This window comes from Coregonus clupeaformis, chromosome 12, assembly GCF_020615455.1.
Source record: "Coregonus clupeaformis isolate EN_2021a chromosome 12, ASM2061545v1, whole genome shotgun sequence".
Classification (NCBI taxonomy): Eukaryota; Metazoa; Chordata; class Actinopteri; order Salmoniformes; family Salmonidae; genus Coregonus; species Coregonus clupeaformis.
The window spans coordinates 39,914,720-39,927,183 of record NC_059203.1 but is presented as its reverse complement, the minus strand read 5'-3'; the positions used below and the strand labels follow the sequence as shown (position 1 = coordinate 39,927,183).

Below are 12,464 nucleotides of genomic sequence, written 5' to 3'. Positions count from 1 at the left end.
AATGTGGAAAGTGTGCAGGAGTGCATAGTCAGAGGGAGTGTGAAGTAGAGATCTTCTCAGGTCAAAAAAATTGGACCCGGACCCAATATATATTTTTTTTAACGGGGTCCCAGACTCGAACGGACCAGAAAACATTCAGACCCAAACCCGAATGGACCCGACGACAACCAGACCTAGGCCCAAACTGTACCCTAACTGGTCCGGGTCTAGACAAGACCCGATTGGACCCAAGTGACAAAAAAAGTATGTTTATCAGCCAAGTTGCTCTTCTGGTTAACGAATAGGTCTTTATATGTTGGTTAGGTCTTCTATAAGTCAATAAATGCACCTGTATTAGCATAAAATAAATATGCTATAGGCTATGCAGAGCTGTGGTTGGGTCCATTTGTGTCCACTTAGGTCTATCATCTAGTTACATAGACACAGACCTGATGACAATCAAACAGGACCCGACCCGGACCCGAAGAAAAAGTTGGAATTTTTGGGTCTCGGGTATTCGGGTTTGGGTTGACCCGTGAAGACCTCTAGTGTGAAGTCGGGGTTGAGAAATCACTGTGTGTAAACTGTGGGGGTGCCCATACAACTTGGGATCCGAAGTGCCCTGTATGAGAGAGACAAATTGAGATTGCCAGAGTTCGAGTGGGGAAGAACGTTTCATACGCTGAGGCAGTAAGGAGAGTAGAGGATAGCCCAAGGATGAGGGATTCGACTGGGAGCCCCCCAGTGAGTAGGCCTGAAGAGAAAGATCCAGAGAAGATTAGTTTTTATTAAGGTTGGATTTATTGTGTTTATAGCCATGGTGATCAACTGCACTGCACTGGTGGAGCAGAAATTGATGTGGTAGTTGCAGCAGCAGAAAAATATTGGTGTGTGAGAGATTTTAGTGCAGAAGATCTACATGGAGTTTTGAGAGAAGGGGTTCCAACCTGCAAAAGGCAAAAATACGCAACACAGCGTCTACTCGGCCGGAAATTCACACGAAGAAGAAGAAAGCCTGTGTCTAGTCTGCCGGAAAGCCACACGAAGAAGAAGGAAAACTTTGTTGGTCAATCAAAGATGGACGTTGGTGGTAATGGTGGTGGATTGATTGTTAACAATAAACAGAGGGCTATGTTACCCAACAAAAGTAGGGGTGAATTTGTCCGTAATCAAAGAAAAGACTCGGAGGTAAGGGGAAAAAATACTGGTTTATTGTATTACGTTCTGTATCATAAATTCATATTTTGTGCTGTCAACAAGCCTAACGGTAGCTAGCAACTAGCTAACGCTAGTCGATACATGCTGTTACTAGCTAGCTAGGAATTTAATTATTGATCCCCCAGTCCGTTTTCACCCATTACAACTGTTCTGATGGCGAATAGTTAGTTGTGCAAGATTTGTGGCTCGCTTTCAGAATTGTTAACCCTGAACACGAAACTGCCACTTGTCCAACGCTACCTGTTTTGTTAGCTAGCTAGGTAGCTACAGTAACTATGAACGCGAGCTAACTAGCTTGCTATATCTATCCAGTTTCTGTTTAAATATAGTTCAAACCTTCTGCTATTCAGAACTTGTTACAATAGTAGATATACACTGAGTGTACAAAATATTTGTCTTTCTCGTACAGGGCACTTCGGATCCCTAATATCCCCCCGTTTTGACCTCAGAACAGCCTCAATTTGTCGGGCTATGGACTCCACAAGGTGTCGAAAGCGTTCCACAGGGATGCTTGCCCATGTTGACTCAAATGCTTCCCACAGTTGTGTATGTCTATAAAACTAGCTAGCTAATGGCATCTCTTGACATTTCAAACACCCTTGATCCTACAATATACTATGAGTTCACTATATTGAATACTGTCAAGTCCAAATGCAATGGGCTTGCCCCATCTGGCTGCAAATTTAAAACAATATTTCCCCAAATTAAAAAGACTACGGACATTGGAATGTGGCCAAATTTTTCGGCTCTTCTCTGTGGTCCGAAATAGCAATACAGTACAGTAGTGTATTTTTGTCTGTGCTCCAACACAGGGCTTCTCCGAGTCTCCAGACCTTGAGTTTGAGTATGCAGATACAGACAAGTGGTCTGCTGAACTGTCAGGTGAGGTATTTCTGGACACTCTCCTTCATTATTTTTTAAATAGTGACCTCTATGACACGTTCTCTTGTGAATTTGGTACAAACTTTGCCTACGTATCTTCTCCAGAGCTATACAGTTACACTGAAGGACCAGAATTTATTCTCAACAGAAAATGCTTTGAGGAAGAATTCCGAACTCATGGTTCGTATCTTATTGACTTGAATGCATTGTCTTCCGCCAGCGTGGTTATATAGTACCTCTGAGTGTGTTTTGTTCCTGCCCTGTCTCAGTGTCTGATAAGAAATGGACCGAGCTGGATGTGGCTCAACACAGAGCTCACGCTATGCGTCTCCTGGACGGCCTGGAGGTGATCGCCAGGGAGAAGAGGCTAAAGGTGGCCAGGGCCATTCTCTACATGGCTCAGGGTAGGTCATCAGCTCTCAATGGTTTAGCAGCATAAGTTCACTAAGGAAGCCTGTGAAGAGGCAGCTGTTGCAATATATTTATATAGTGAGGCAGCCAGCAAACAATGTTTCAGCACTTAAGTCAGATTTCCTACCTGTGGCTCTACAGGGACATTTGCAGAGTGCAGCTCTGAGGCAGAAGTGCAGCACTGGATTAGGTACAACATCTTCCTGCTGCTGGATGTTGGCACCTTCACTGCCCTGGTGGAACTGCTCAACATGGAGGTTGAGTAAGTTGGAACTACAAATCAGTGAGATGTCATTGTTTTTGGGAAGAGTTTCTTTGCTATACAAAATGTGGTAAAAATCAGGTAGCTGATTCTTTCACTCCTCTTCTCAACTAGCCTCTCTCTCCTCCGCTTCTTCTCTCTCTCTCAGTAACAGTGCTGCCTGTAGCAGTGCAGTCAGAAAGCCAGCAATCTCCTTGGCTGACAGCACAGACCTCAGGTAAGATTACACACTGACTTTCCTGTAGCTCTATATAGTTAAACACCAGTGTATTAGAGTCCTCCTCTGATGCTAGTGTTCCTCAGGGTGCTGCTCAACATCATGTATCTGATGGTGGAGACCATCCAGCAGGAGGACCCAGCCGACTCACCTGAGTGGAGGGCCACCAGGGAGACCTTTAGAACAGAGCTGGGTAAGAGTGTGTGTTTCTATTAGAAGGGTTTTGTCGAGGAGTAATTTTGGGCTGTCTGTTATAACTAGTCTTTGTTCTTTCCCCTCTCTCTCTCCCAGGCTCTCCTCTGTACAACAACGAGCCCATCTCTGTCATGCTCTTTGGCATGGTGACCAAGTTCTGCAGTGGCCACGCACCCCACTTCCCCATGAAGAAGGTTCTTCTGCTGCTGTGGAAGAGCATACTGGTGATTTTGGCTATTGTGTTAGCCAGGTACTTTTGGCTTGCATATACACTACCGTTCAAAAGTTTGGGGTCACTTAGAAATGTCCTTGTTTTCGAAAGAAAAGCAATTTTTTTGTCCATTAAAATATCAAATTGATCAGAAATACAGTGTAGACATTGTTAATGTTGTAAATGGCTATTGTAGCTGGAAACGGCTGATTTTTAATGGAATATCTACATAGGCGTACAGAGGCCCATTATCAGCATCCATCAGTCCTGTGTTCCAATGGCATGTTGTATTTGCTAATCCAAGTTTATCATTTTAAAAGGCTAATTGATCATTAGAAAACCCTTTTGCCATTATGTTAGCACAGCTGAAAACAGTTGTGCTGATTTAAAGAAGCAATAACACTGGCCTTCTTGAGACTAGTTGAGTATCTGGAGCATCAGCAATTGTGGGTTCGATTACAGGCTCAAAATGGGCAGAAACAAATAACTTTCTTCTGAAACTCGTCAGTCTATTCTTGTTCTGAGAAATGAAGGCTATTCCATGTGAGAAATTGCCAAGAAACTGAAGATCTCGTACAACGCTGTGTACTACTCCCTTCACAGAACAGTGCAAACTGTCTCTAACCATAATAGAAAGAGGAGTGGGAGGCCCCGGTGCACAACTGAGCAAGAGGACAAATACATTAGTGTCTAGTTTGAGAAACAGGTCCTCAACTGGCAGCTTCATTAAATAGTACCCGCAAAGCACCTGTCTCAACGTCAACAGTGAAGAGGCGACTCCGTGATGCTGACCTTCTAGGCAGAGTTGCAAAGAAAAAGCCATATCTCAGACTGCCCATCTTAATCTTTTCTTTTTATTGGCCAGTCTGAGATATGGCTTTTTATATAGCCATTTACAACATTAACAATGTCAACACTGTATTTCGGATCAATTTGATGTTATTTTAATGGACAAAAAAGTTGATTTTCTTTCGAAAACAAGGACATTTCTAAGTGACCCCAAACTTTTGAACGGTAGTGTCTATATCTCTATCTCTTACAACATGTCTTCTCCTCTGCCCCAGTTCACCCTCGGGGGGTTTGAGCAGCTCCAGAACATTAAGGTGCGTAAGCGGGAGGAGCTGCGCTTGCCCCCCCTCCCAGAGGACAGCATCCGGGTCATCAGGAGCATGAGGGCAGCCTCTCCCCCAGCCTCCGCCTCTGACCTCATCGAACAGCAGCAGAAACGGGCACGCCGTGAACACAAGGTAACCTCTACCGTGCCTGAATGAAGTCTCAATGCAACGCAACAAAGTGAAGGCAATCCCCTGTTTGACACCTGCTCAATGTAACATTGTGTCAGGCTCATTTGAAAAGTACTCCTCAACCCTTTCCTCTCCATTACAGTCCCTGACAAAACAGGACAACCTGGATGCTTTCAATGAGAAGGACCCCTACAAGTCAGACGACCCTCGTGAAGATGAGGATGACAACGATGACAATGACAACTCCATGGAGGTGGAGCCTTTTCCCATGGAGCGGGATGAGGTCATGCCCCCGCCAATCCCACACCCCCCCTCAGAGAGGGTGAACTTCCCCAAGGGGCTGCCCTGGGCCCCCAAAGTCAGGTATGGTGCGGGGCTGAGGGAGACATCAAGGAGACCATTTGCTACAGATTAATGCTGTGTCTTTAGATATACTCTTTGGTTTTATGTGTCTTGTATAATGTGCCTAATATTGTATGATTATAATTTTTTGTTTGCTTTTACAGGGAAAAAGACATCGAAAATTTCCTGGAATCAAGTAGAAGCAAATTTATTGGCTATACGCTTGGAAAGTAAGTTCAATTGGTGTCTTTTTTTCATTTAAAGATGCACTATGCAGAAATCGCTCCACCATTTCCAGGTTGCTAAAATTCTAATAAACTGAAATTAGGTGAATTATGTGACAAAACAAGCAAGTACAATGTAGATAATTATTGTACCATCTAAACCGCTGTGAAATATATTTTCCATAACCAAAACTATTGTATTTTCGGTTGTTTGAAGCTGGTGTAGAAAACCGAAAGTAAAAGATGCAAAAACAAAACTTGAGAACAGGAAGCATAGAAATAGCGCACATAGAACAGATCCACAGCTTCTTAGACTTGCTTTCAATGAGAATGACAGATCTATAACACACTTTCCTATGTGAATTTGGTTGGGTCGCCCAAAAAGTTACATATTGCAGCTTTAATGGGATACTTTGGGACTTTGGCAACGAGGCCCTTTATCTACTTACCCAGAGTCAGATGAACTCATGGATACCATTTTTATCTTTTTGCGTGCATTGCCCAAATCCTGAAGTATCCCTTGAATAGTAAATCTCTATTAATCTTGAAAAGTAATTTCTTGTCGAGGATCCTTGACCTAGTTTTCGTGGTTATTTTTGTATTTGTATTGCAGTGACACAGATACAGTTGTCGGCCTACCCAGACCCATCCATGAAAGCATCAGAACCTTGAAGCAGGTATTATGCAGTTCTCAACATGTCTCAAGCATTGTTAAACATGGATTTTCTAGATATTGCTTAATATTCCTGCATTGTGCCTGAAAGAGAGCTGCTCTCAAGTTAGGCTGGTCTGTGACTCACTGACACCTTATTATTCCGAAGAATAAGGCAACCTCACAGTGTTACACACAATTGATAACTTTATTTCCAGAGGATATATGAGATTGATGTGGTTCTGTAGAAAGAGAGATATGAATATATATATATATATATATATACAGATAGCAATACAATGAATGGGTAATCGGATAGGATAGCACAAGCAATATTATTGTTATCCCGCTAAAGTCTAAGCATTTGGTTGTATGTTGGGGGGGGTCCTACTAAGCTAACGTGGAATTGTTTTAAGATGGTCATACCAAGGATAATTTTGCTATTTGATTTAGAATATTAGGACCCTTGTAGGTATAAAAAATATATATAAAAAAATGATTTGATAACATTGAATTTTGCCTTACTGCTTTTAACCCATAGAAAGGCATTGAATAACATATTCATACATGAGAAAACAGTTAAAAGAGGAAGTAACTCCTTTTTTTTTGTTGCACAAAACTACTTCCATACATTCATTTTTTAAAACCGGTATCGGGTTACCTTTAGACGAGTCTTGTGAAGCTTTTGGGCGTCGTAGAGCAAATCAACATGTTCGTGAGAGTCTGGACTTGCGATGGTGAGGTCATATTAGTTTGTAGCTCAAAACGTTTGGATTCTACAGACAGAAGTTGGCACATTGGCGGTACCGACTTCAGACGAGTCCCGTGACGCTTGTGGGGAGCGGAGAACACCATTGATTTCATGAGTCTCAGCTTTCCATAGTAGGGTCATACAGTGCCTTCAGAAAGTATTCAGACCCCTTGACTTTTTCCACGTTTTGTTGTCACAGCCTGAATTTAAAATTTATTAAATTTAGATTTTTGATCACTGGCCTACACACAATACCCCATAATTTCAAAGTGGCAATATGTTTTTCTAAATTGTCTAGGAAAACAAATGTCTTGAATCAATAAGTATTCAACCTCTTTGTTATGGCAAGCCTAAATAAGTAAATATGTGCTTAACAAATCACATAACAAGTTGCATGGACACTCTGTGTGCAATAATAGTGTTTAACATGATTTTTGAATGACTACCTCATCTCTGTATCCCACAAATATAATTATCTGTAAGGCCCCTCAGTCGAGCAGTGAATTTCAAACACAGATTCAACTACAAAGATCAGGGAGGTTTTCCAGTGCCTCGCAAAGAAGGTAGATGGGTAAAAAAAGAAACACTCATTGAATATCCCTTTGAGCATGGTGAAGTTATTAATTACACTTTGGATGGTGTATCAATACACCCAGTCACTACAAAGATACAGGCGTCCTTCCTAACTCAGTTGCTGGAGAGGAAGAAACTGCTCAGGGATTTCACCATGAGGCCAAAGGTGACTTTAAAACAGAGTTTAATGGCTGTGAAAGGAGAACTGAGGATGGATCAACAACATTTGAGTTACTCCACAATACTAACCTAAATGACCACTCTCCATATTTTCAAGCATAGTAGTGGCTGCATCATGTTATGGGTATGCTTGTAATCTTTAAGGACTGGGGAGTTTTTCAGATGGAAAAAAGAAACAGAATGGAGCTAAGCACAGGCAAAATCCTGTCTGCTTTCTACCAGACACTGGGAGATGAATTCACCTTTCAGCAGGACAATAACCTAAAACACAAGGCCGACTCTACACTTGAATTGCTTTCCAAGAAGATAGTGAATGTTCCTGAGTGGCTGAGTTACAGTTTTGACTTAAATCTACTTGAAAATCTATGGCAAGACCTGAAAATGGTTGTCTAGGAATGATCAACAACCAATTTGACAGAGCTTGGAGAATTTAGAAAATAATTATGGGCGAATGTTGCACAGTCCAGGTGTGGAAAGCTGTTAGATTTACCCAGAAAGACTCGCAGCTTTAATCGCTGACAAAGGTGCATCTACAAAATATTGACTCAGGGGTGTGAATACTTATGTAAATGAGATATTTCTGAATTTCATTTTCAATACATTTGCAAAAATTTCTAAAAACATTTACATTTACATTTTTACATTTTCAGTCATTTAGCAGACGCTCTTATCCAGAGCGACTTACAGTTAGTGAATACATTTTTTTTTTTTTTATACTGGCCCCCCCGTGGGAATCAAACCCACGACCCTGGCATTGCAAACGCCATGCTCTATCAACATGAGTCTCCCAGTCGCGGCCGGCTGCGACAGAGCCTGGATTCGAACCAGGATCTCTAGTGGCACAGTTAGCACTGCGATGCAGTGCCTTAGACCACTGCGCCACTCAGGAGTACATGTTTTCACATTGTCATTATGTGGTATTGTGTGTAGATGGTTTTTTGCACGCTCCCTCAATTTGAGACATCTGTGGCATTGTGTTGTGAGACAAAACTGGACAGTTTAGAGTGGCCTTTTATTGTCCCCAGCACAAGGTGCACCTGTGTAATGATCATGCTGTTTAATCAGCTTCTTGAAATGCCACACAGGTCAGGTGGATGGATTATCTTGGCAAAGGAGAAATGCTCACTAATAGGGATGTAAACAAATTTGTTGCGTTTATATTTTTGTTCAGTATAGTTAGTAGCCCAAACCGTTCGAATGCTACAGACGTTTTCATGAGAAGACAGATTTTTCATGATGTCTCATGGTCTGAGAAACACCACTGTTGCTCTTCCACCTTACACCGCAGATGCGGAAGGCCGACATCGGCGGATTGAGACGCAGCCCATGCAAAAAAACATATTGATAGCTTAAACAGACAGATTTTTATGGACAATTTTTATATTTATTATGCTAATTTCATTTCTGCACAGACATCGACTCTAGGGCAATAAAGTGATAGGGACGTAAGAAAAGGACTGTATAACACATAGCACAACTACTATGAACAACTAACAATAGACAGATTGGAACTGGAAACACCAAACACAAGTTACAATAGTAACACCAACTCTGTCCACGCACTCCATTACACATGTCCACTTGGAGAGAAACTGAGGAGGCTCTGACCTGAGAAGGCAGAAGGGCTGTCAGGTGTCCGGCCCTCTAGCAACCTATCAATGGCCTGGTTTATGAACCCCCAGTCTCTCTGGCAATGTTGGGGGATGGGTGGAGTGAGATGTGATTAGAGAGGGACCGCACCACTGGTAGTGGGAATTCTCATAAATGACCGTTCTCTATTTCCTTTCAGCATAAGTACATCTCTATAGCTGAGATTCAGATTGCCAAGGAGGATGAGTTTCAGAAAACTCCACTGTCAGGGGTGAGTGCAAATGCATATCGCTGACCTATCACTGGTATATATGCAGGAATATCACTGTCCTAGAGAAAGGGCAACAAGTGTTTATTTTAAAAAGTATTATTTTGCATGTATTGTGTTTGTTTATAGGGAGAAGAGGATGTGGAGATGTGCTCCACTGAGCTGCTATACCAGGGCATTCTTCCCAGCTTGCCTCAGTACATGGTGAGTGTTCTGCTCCACTTGTATACTGATGAATATAGGTCTCCAGTCCATTTCTATGACTTCTAAACCCTTGGCAGAATTGACCTGTGACTCTTCTCCCTCTCAGATTGCCCTGCTGAAGATTCTGCTGGCAGCTGCCCCCACCTCCAAGGCCAAGACAGACTCCATCAACATCCTGGCAGATGTGCTGCCTGAGGAGATGCCGTGAGTCAGCTGTTTGATTTGAAAGGGAGCTGTATTCAGTTGAGTTACAATTGAAAGGGTTTGATTTGATACTGTATCTGCAGGACAACAGTGCTCCAGAGCATGAAGCTTGGTGTGGATGTTAACCGCCACAAGGAGATCATTGTTAAGGCCATCTCTGCCATCCTGCTGCTGCTTCTCAAACACTTCAAACTCAACCATGTCTACCAGGTACTGGCAACCCACACTCAACCACTACCACCACACACAGGCAAACTCTGACTTAGCCTCATCTACCAAGTATTGACAACCACTTAATAGGAGTGGTCATTTCTCACAAGCACCTCGAACTTGTGAATGGTCTTCTCTTGCCTTACCCTTCTGTTTCTTGTGGGTTTTTTTCAACAGTTTGAGTACATGGCTCAGCACCTGGTGTTTGCCAACTGTATTCCTCTCATTCTCAAGTTCTTCAACCAGAACATCATGTCTTACATCACAGCCAAGAACAGGTACGTTGGTGAATTTGAGCCATTTCAAGACCCAGATGATCAGGAAGATCTGTGACCCTTTTAGTAATCATCTCATTCTCTCTCCTGCAGTATTTCTGTGCTGGACTTTCCTTACAGTGTGGTGCATGAGCTCCCGGAACTTACTGCAGAGAGTTTGGTAAGTTGCAAACTCCATCCCTCACATAATTGAAATACATATTGTAATATGAGCTGCTGAACTCAAACACCTAGGCAATGTTGTTGTAGAAGGGGGGGAAACACCAGGGTACCTAATGGAAGTGTTACAGTAATCAAAGGTTGGAGGTGAGGTGTTGGTAACAATTTGTTGGTTTGTCTGTGTTCTACAGGAGGCTGGAGACATCAACCAGTTTTGCTGGAGGAACCTGTTCTCCTGTATCAACCTCTTGAGGATCCTGAACAAGCTGACCAAGTGGAAGCACTCCAGAACCATGGTGAGGGAGTGACTCACCCACCCAAAACAATACAGAGTTGCTCTTATTCACTAGGACAGACATCAGTCTGGGATTCTTTTAGATCATAATTGCATACCTCGCACTTCTCTCTGTCAGATGCTGGTGGTGTTCAAGTCGGCTCCTATCCTGAAGAGGGCGCTGAAGGTCAAACAGGCCATGATGCAGCTGTACGTCCTCAAGCTGCTCAAAGTGCAAACCAAGTACCTGGGCCGCCAGTGGAGGAAGAGCAACATGAAGACCATGTCTGCCATCTACCAGAAGGTCCGCCATCGCCTCAATGACGACTGGGCCTACGGTAACGGTGAGTTGCTGTCGACACCAAAATCGACCCAGAAAGAGCCCGTTGAGTTTTTCAGTCAGTGATTGACATGATATGATGATTGGGAGACTCATATCTGCTATCACAGACGTAACCGTGAAACATTTCCCCACAATGACTGTGAACTGCTAAGTGTAAGCACCCCTACGTATGTCAAGTTACCCCATTACCCCAAGTAATGAGCTTCCATGTTTCTTTGACAGCAGACCTGGATGCGCGGCCCTGGGACTTCCAGGCAGAGGAGTGTGCTCTGCGCGCCAACATTGAGCGCTTCAACAGCCGCCGCTACGACAACAACCAGAGCAACCCTGACTTCCTGCCCGTGGACAACTGCCTGCAGAGTGTTCTGGGGCAGCGTGTTGACCTGCCGGAGGACTTCCAGATGAACTATGACCTCTGGCTGGAGCGAGAGGTCTTCTCCAAGCCAATATCCTGGGAAGAGCTACTGCAATGAGAACAGGGCTGGTGGTGGCAGGTGGTGCTATAAGGAGGTTTTCCTAACACCTCCCCTAGGTGGCAACAATAGTCTACATACCCACCTCTTTAAGTGCAAATATTGCTGAACAAGAATATCTGTTACTTAAAGACAGCATTCATAGAGCACTGCATTTGGTTGTGAAAACGATGCAGACATGAGTCCCAATAGCAAACATTATCCTTGTATTGTTGTCACCTCATGCAGAGAGGAGTAACAGTCAGTAATGGATATTTAGGAGGTAGAGGGTCAACAGCAAAGCCACCTAAATGTGGACCTTCTGCATTACCCCTGCACAGTTGGACCAATCATTTATAATCCCTGAATCCAGGCACTAGACCAGGGTTTCCCAAACTCTGTCCTGGGGCCCCCTTGGGTACACGTTTTGGTTTTTGCCCTAGCATTACACAGCTTGTTCAAATCATCAAAGCTTGATGATGAGTTGGTTATTTGAATCAGCTGTGTAGTGCTAGGGCAAAAACCAATATGGCCAGGACCGAGTTTGGGAAACCCTGGGGTAGATTTATCCATTATCCCATGTAGAACCCTTGTTTAGTTTGGAACTGGACCTTTTACAGAGTGCTATAGTTCTTATCAGCCTTGTCCAACCTCCCAGGGTGGGGATGTTAACCCTTTGTATTCCTGACTTCTTACACACTTAACCCCATTCCTGGCTGTCGGCCCAGTACTTTGCCCTTCAAGCACTACAGTACAGTATGATAACCCTTAGGAACAAGTGCAAAATAACATGGTGTGTTTGTAAGGGAGAGAAAGATTGAGGTAAGGGTTTCTTGAGTGTGTGTACAGTATCTGTCTATGTCTTATGGTTACTGCTTTAACCTCCTGTTGATCAGGCTTTTGAATCCCTTTTGATGTTCCACTGTTCCATTATTACTCTACTCACTTAGTGTCCATTGGCTTGTATGATACACCTGTATACAACCCAGGCGTAGACCATTTAGTTTGGTATTAAGACAGTTTAATTAAATTTACAGACTAACGTTTTAACCTAAAGCAACAGGAAAACGTGCTGGCGCACTCCACAACCTGATTGAATAAGAACTTGGAAAATGTACTTTAATATTGTGTGTGTACACAGTAT

General features: G+C 43.2%; 1 protein-coding gene across 2 annotated transcripts; it reads left to right on the top strand.

Moving 5' to 3' along the window:
- Positions 1–971: 971 nt before the first annotated feature.
- LOC121577643 (striatin-interacting protein 1 homolog) lies at positions 972–11,773 on the top strand. 2 transcript variants are annotated; one of them, XM_041891396.2, is made up of 21 exons: positions 972–1,167; positions 2,010–2,079; positions 2,185–2,259; positions 2,349–2,483; positions 2,632–2,752; positions 2,901–2,969; positions 3,056–3,162; positions 3,261–3,388; positions 4,440–4,622; positions 4,762–4,982; positions 5,126–5,191; positions 5,799–5,862; positions 9,131–9,202; positions 9,329–9,403; positions 9,510–9,607; positions 9,691–9,817; positions 9,995–10,095; positions 10,186–10,252; positions 10,443–10,547; positions 10,665–10,869; positions 11,091–11,773. In XM_041891396.2, the coding sequence occupies exons 1-21, from the start codon at positions 1,057–1,059 to the stop codon at positions 11,339–11,341; spliced, it is 2,451 nt and encodes an 816-aa protein (XP_041747330.1). In that variant the 5' UTR covers positions 972–1,056; the 3' UTR covers positions 11,342–11,773. The 2 variants fall into 2 exon arrangements, with proteins under 2 accessions (XP_041747330.1, XP_041747331.1); XM_041891397.2 differs by having other exon boundaries at positions 977–1,167; positions 11,094–11,773.
- The last annotated feature ends 691 nt before the right edge of the window (positions 11,774–12,464 follow it).

What these genes read in the sequence shown, in the direction of transcription:
- LOC121577643 (XM_041891396.2), top strand. Translation starts at nt 1,057, where the DNA reads ATGGACGTTGGTGGTAATGGTGGTGGATTGATTGTTAACAATAAACAG. An exon ending in GGGCACGCCGTGAACACAAG is followed by an intron (nt 4,623 to 4,761) that starts GTAACCTCTACC and finishes TCTCCATTACAG; the next exon opens with TCCCTGACAAAACAGGACAA. An exon ending in TACATCACAGCCAAGAACAG is followed by an intron (nt 10,096 to 10,185) that starts GTACGTTGGTGA and finishes TCTCTCCTGCAG; the next exon opens with TATTTCTGTGCTGGACTTTC.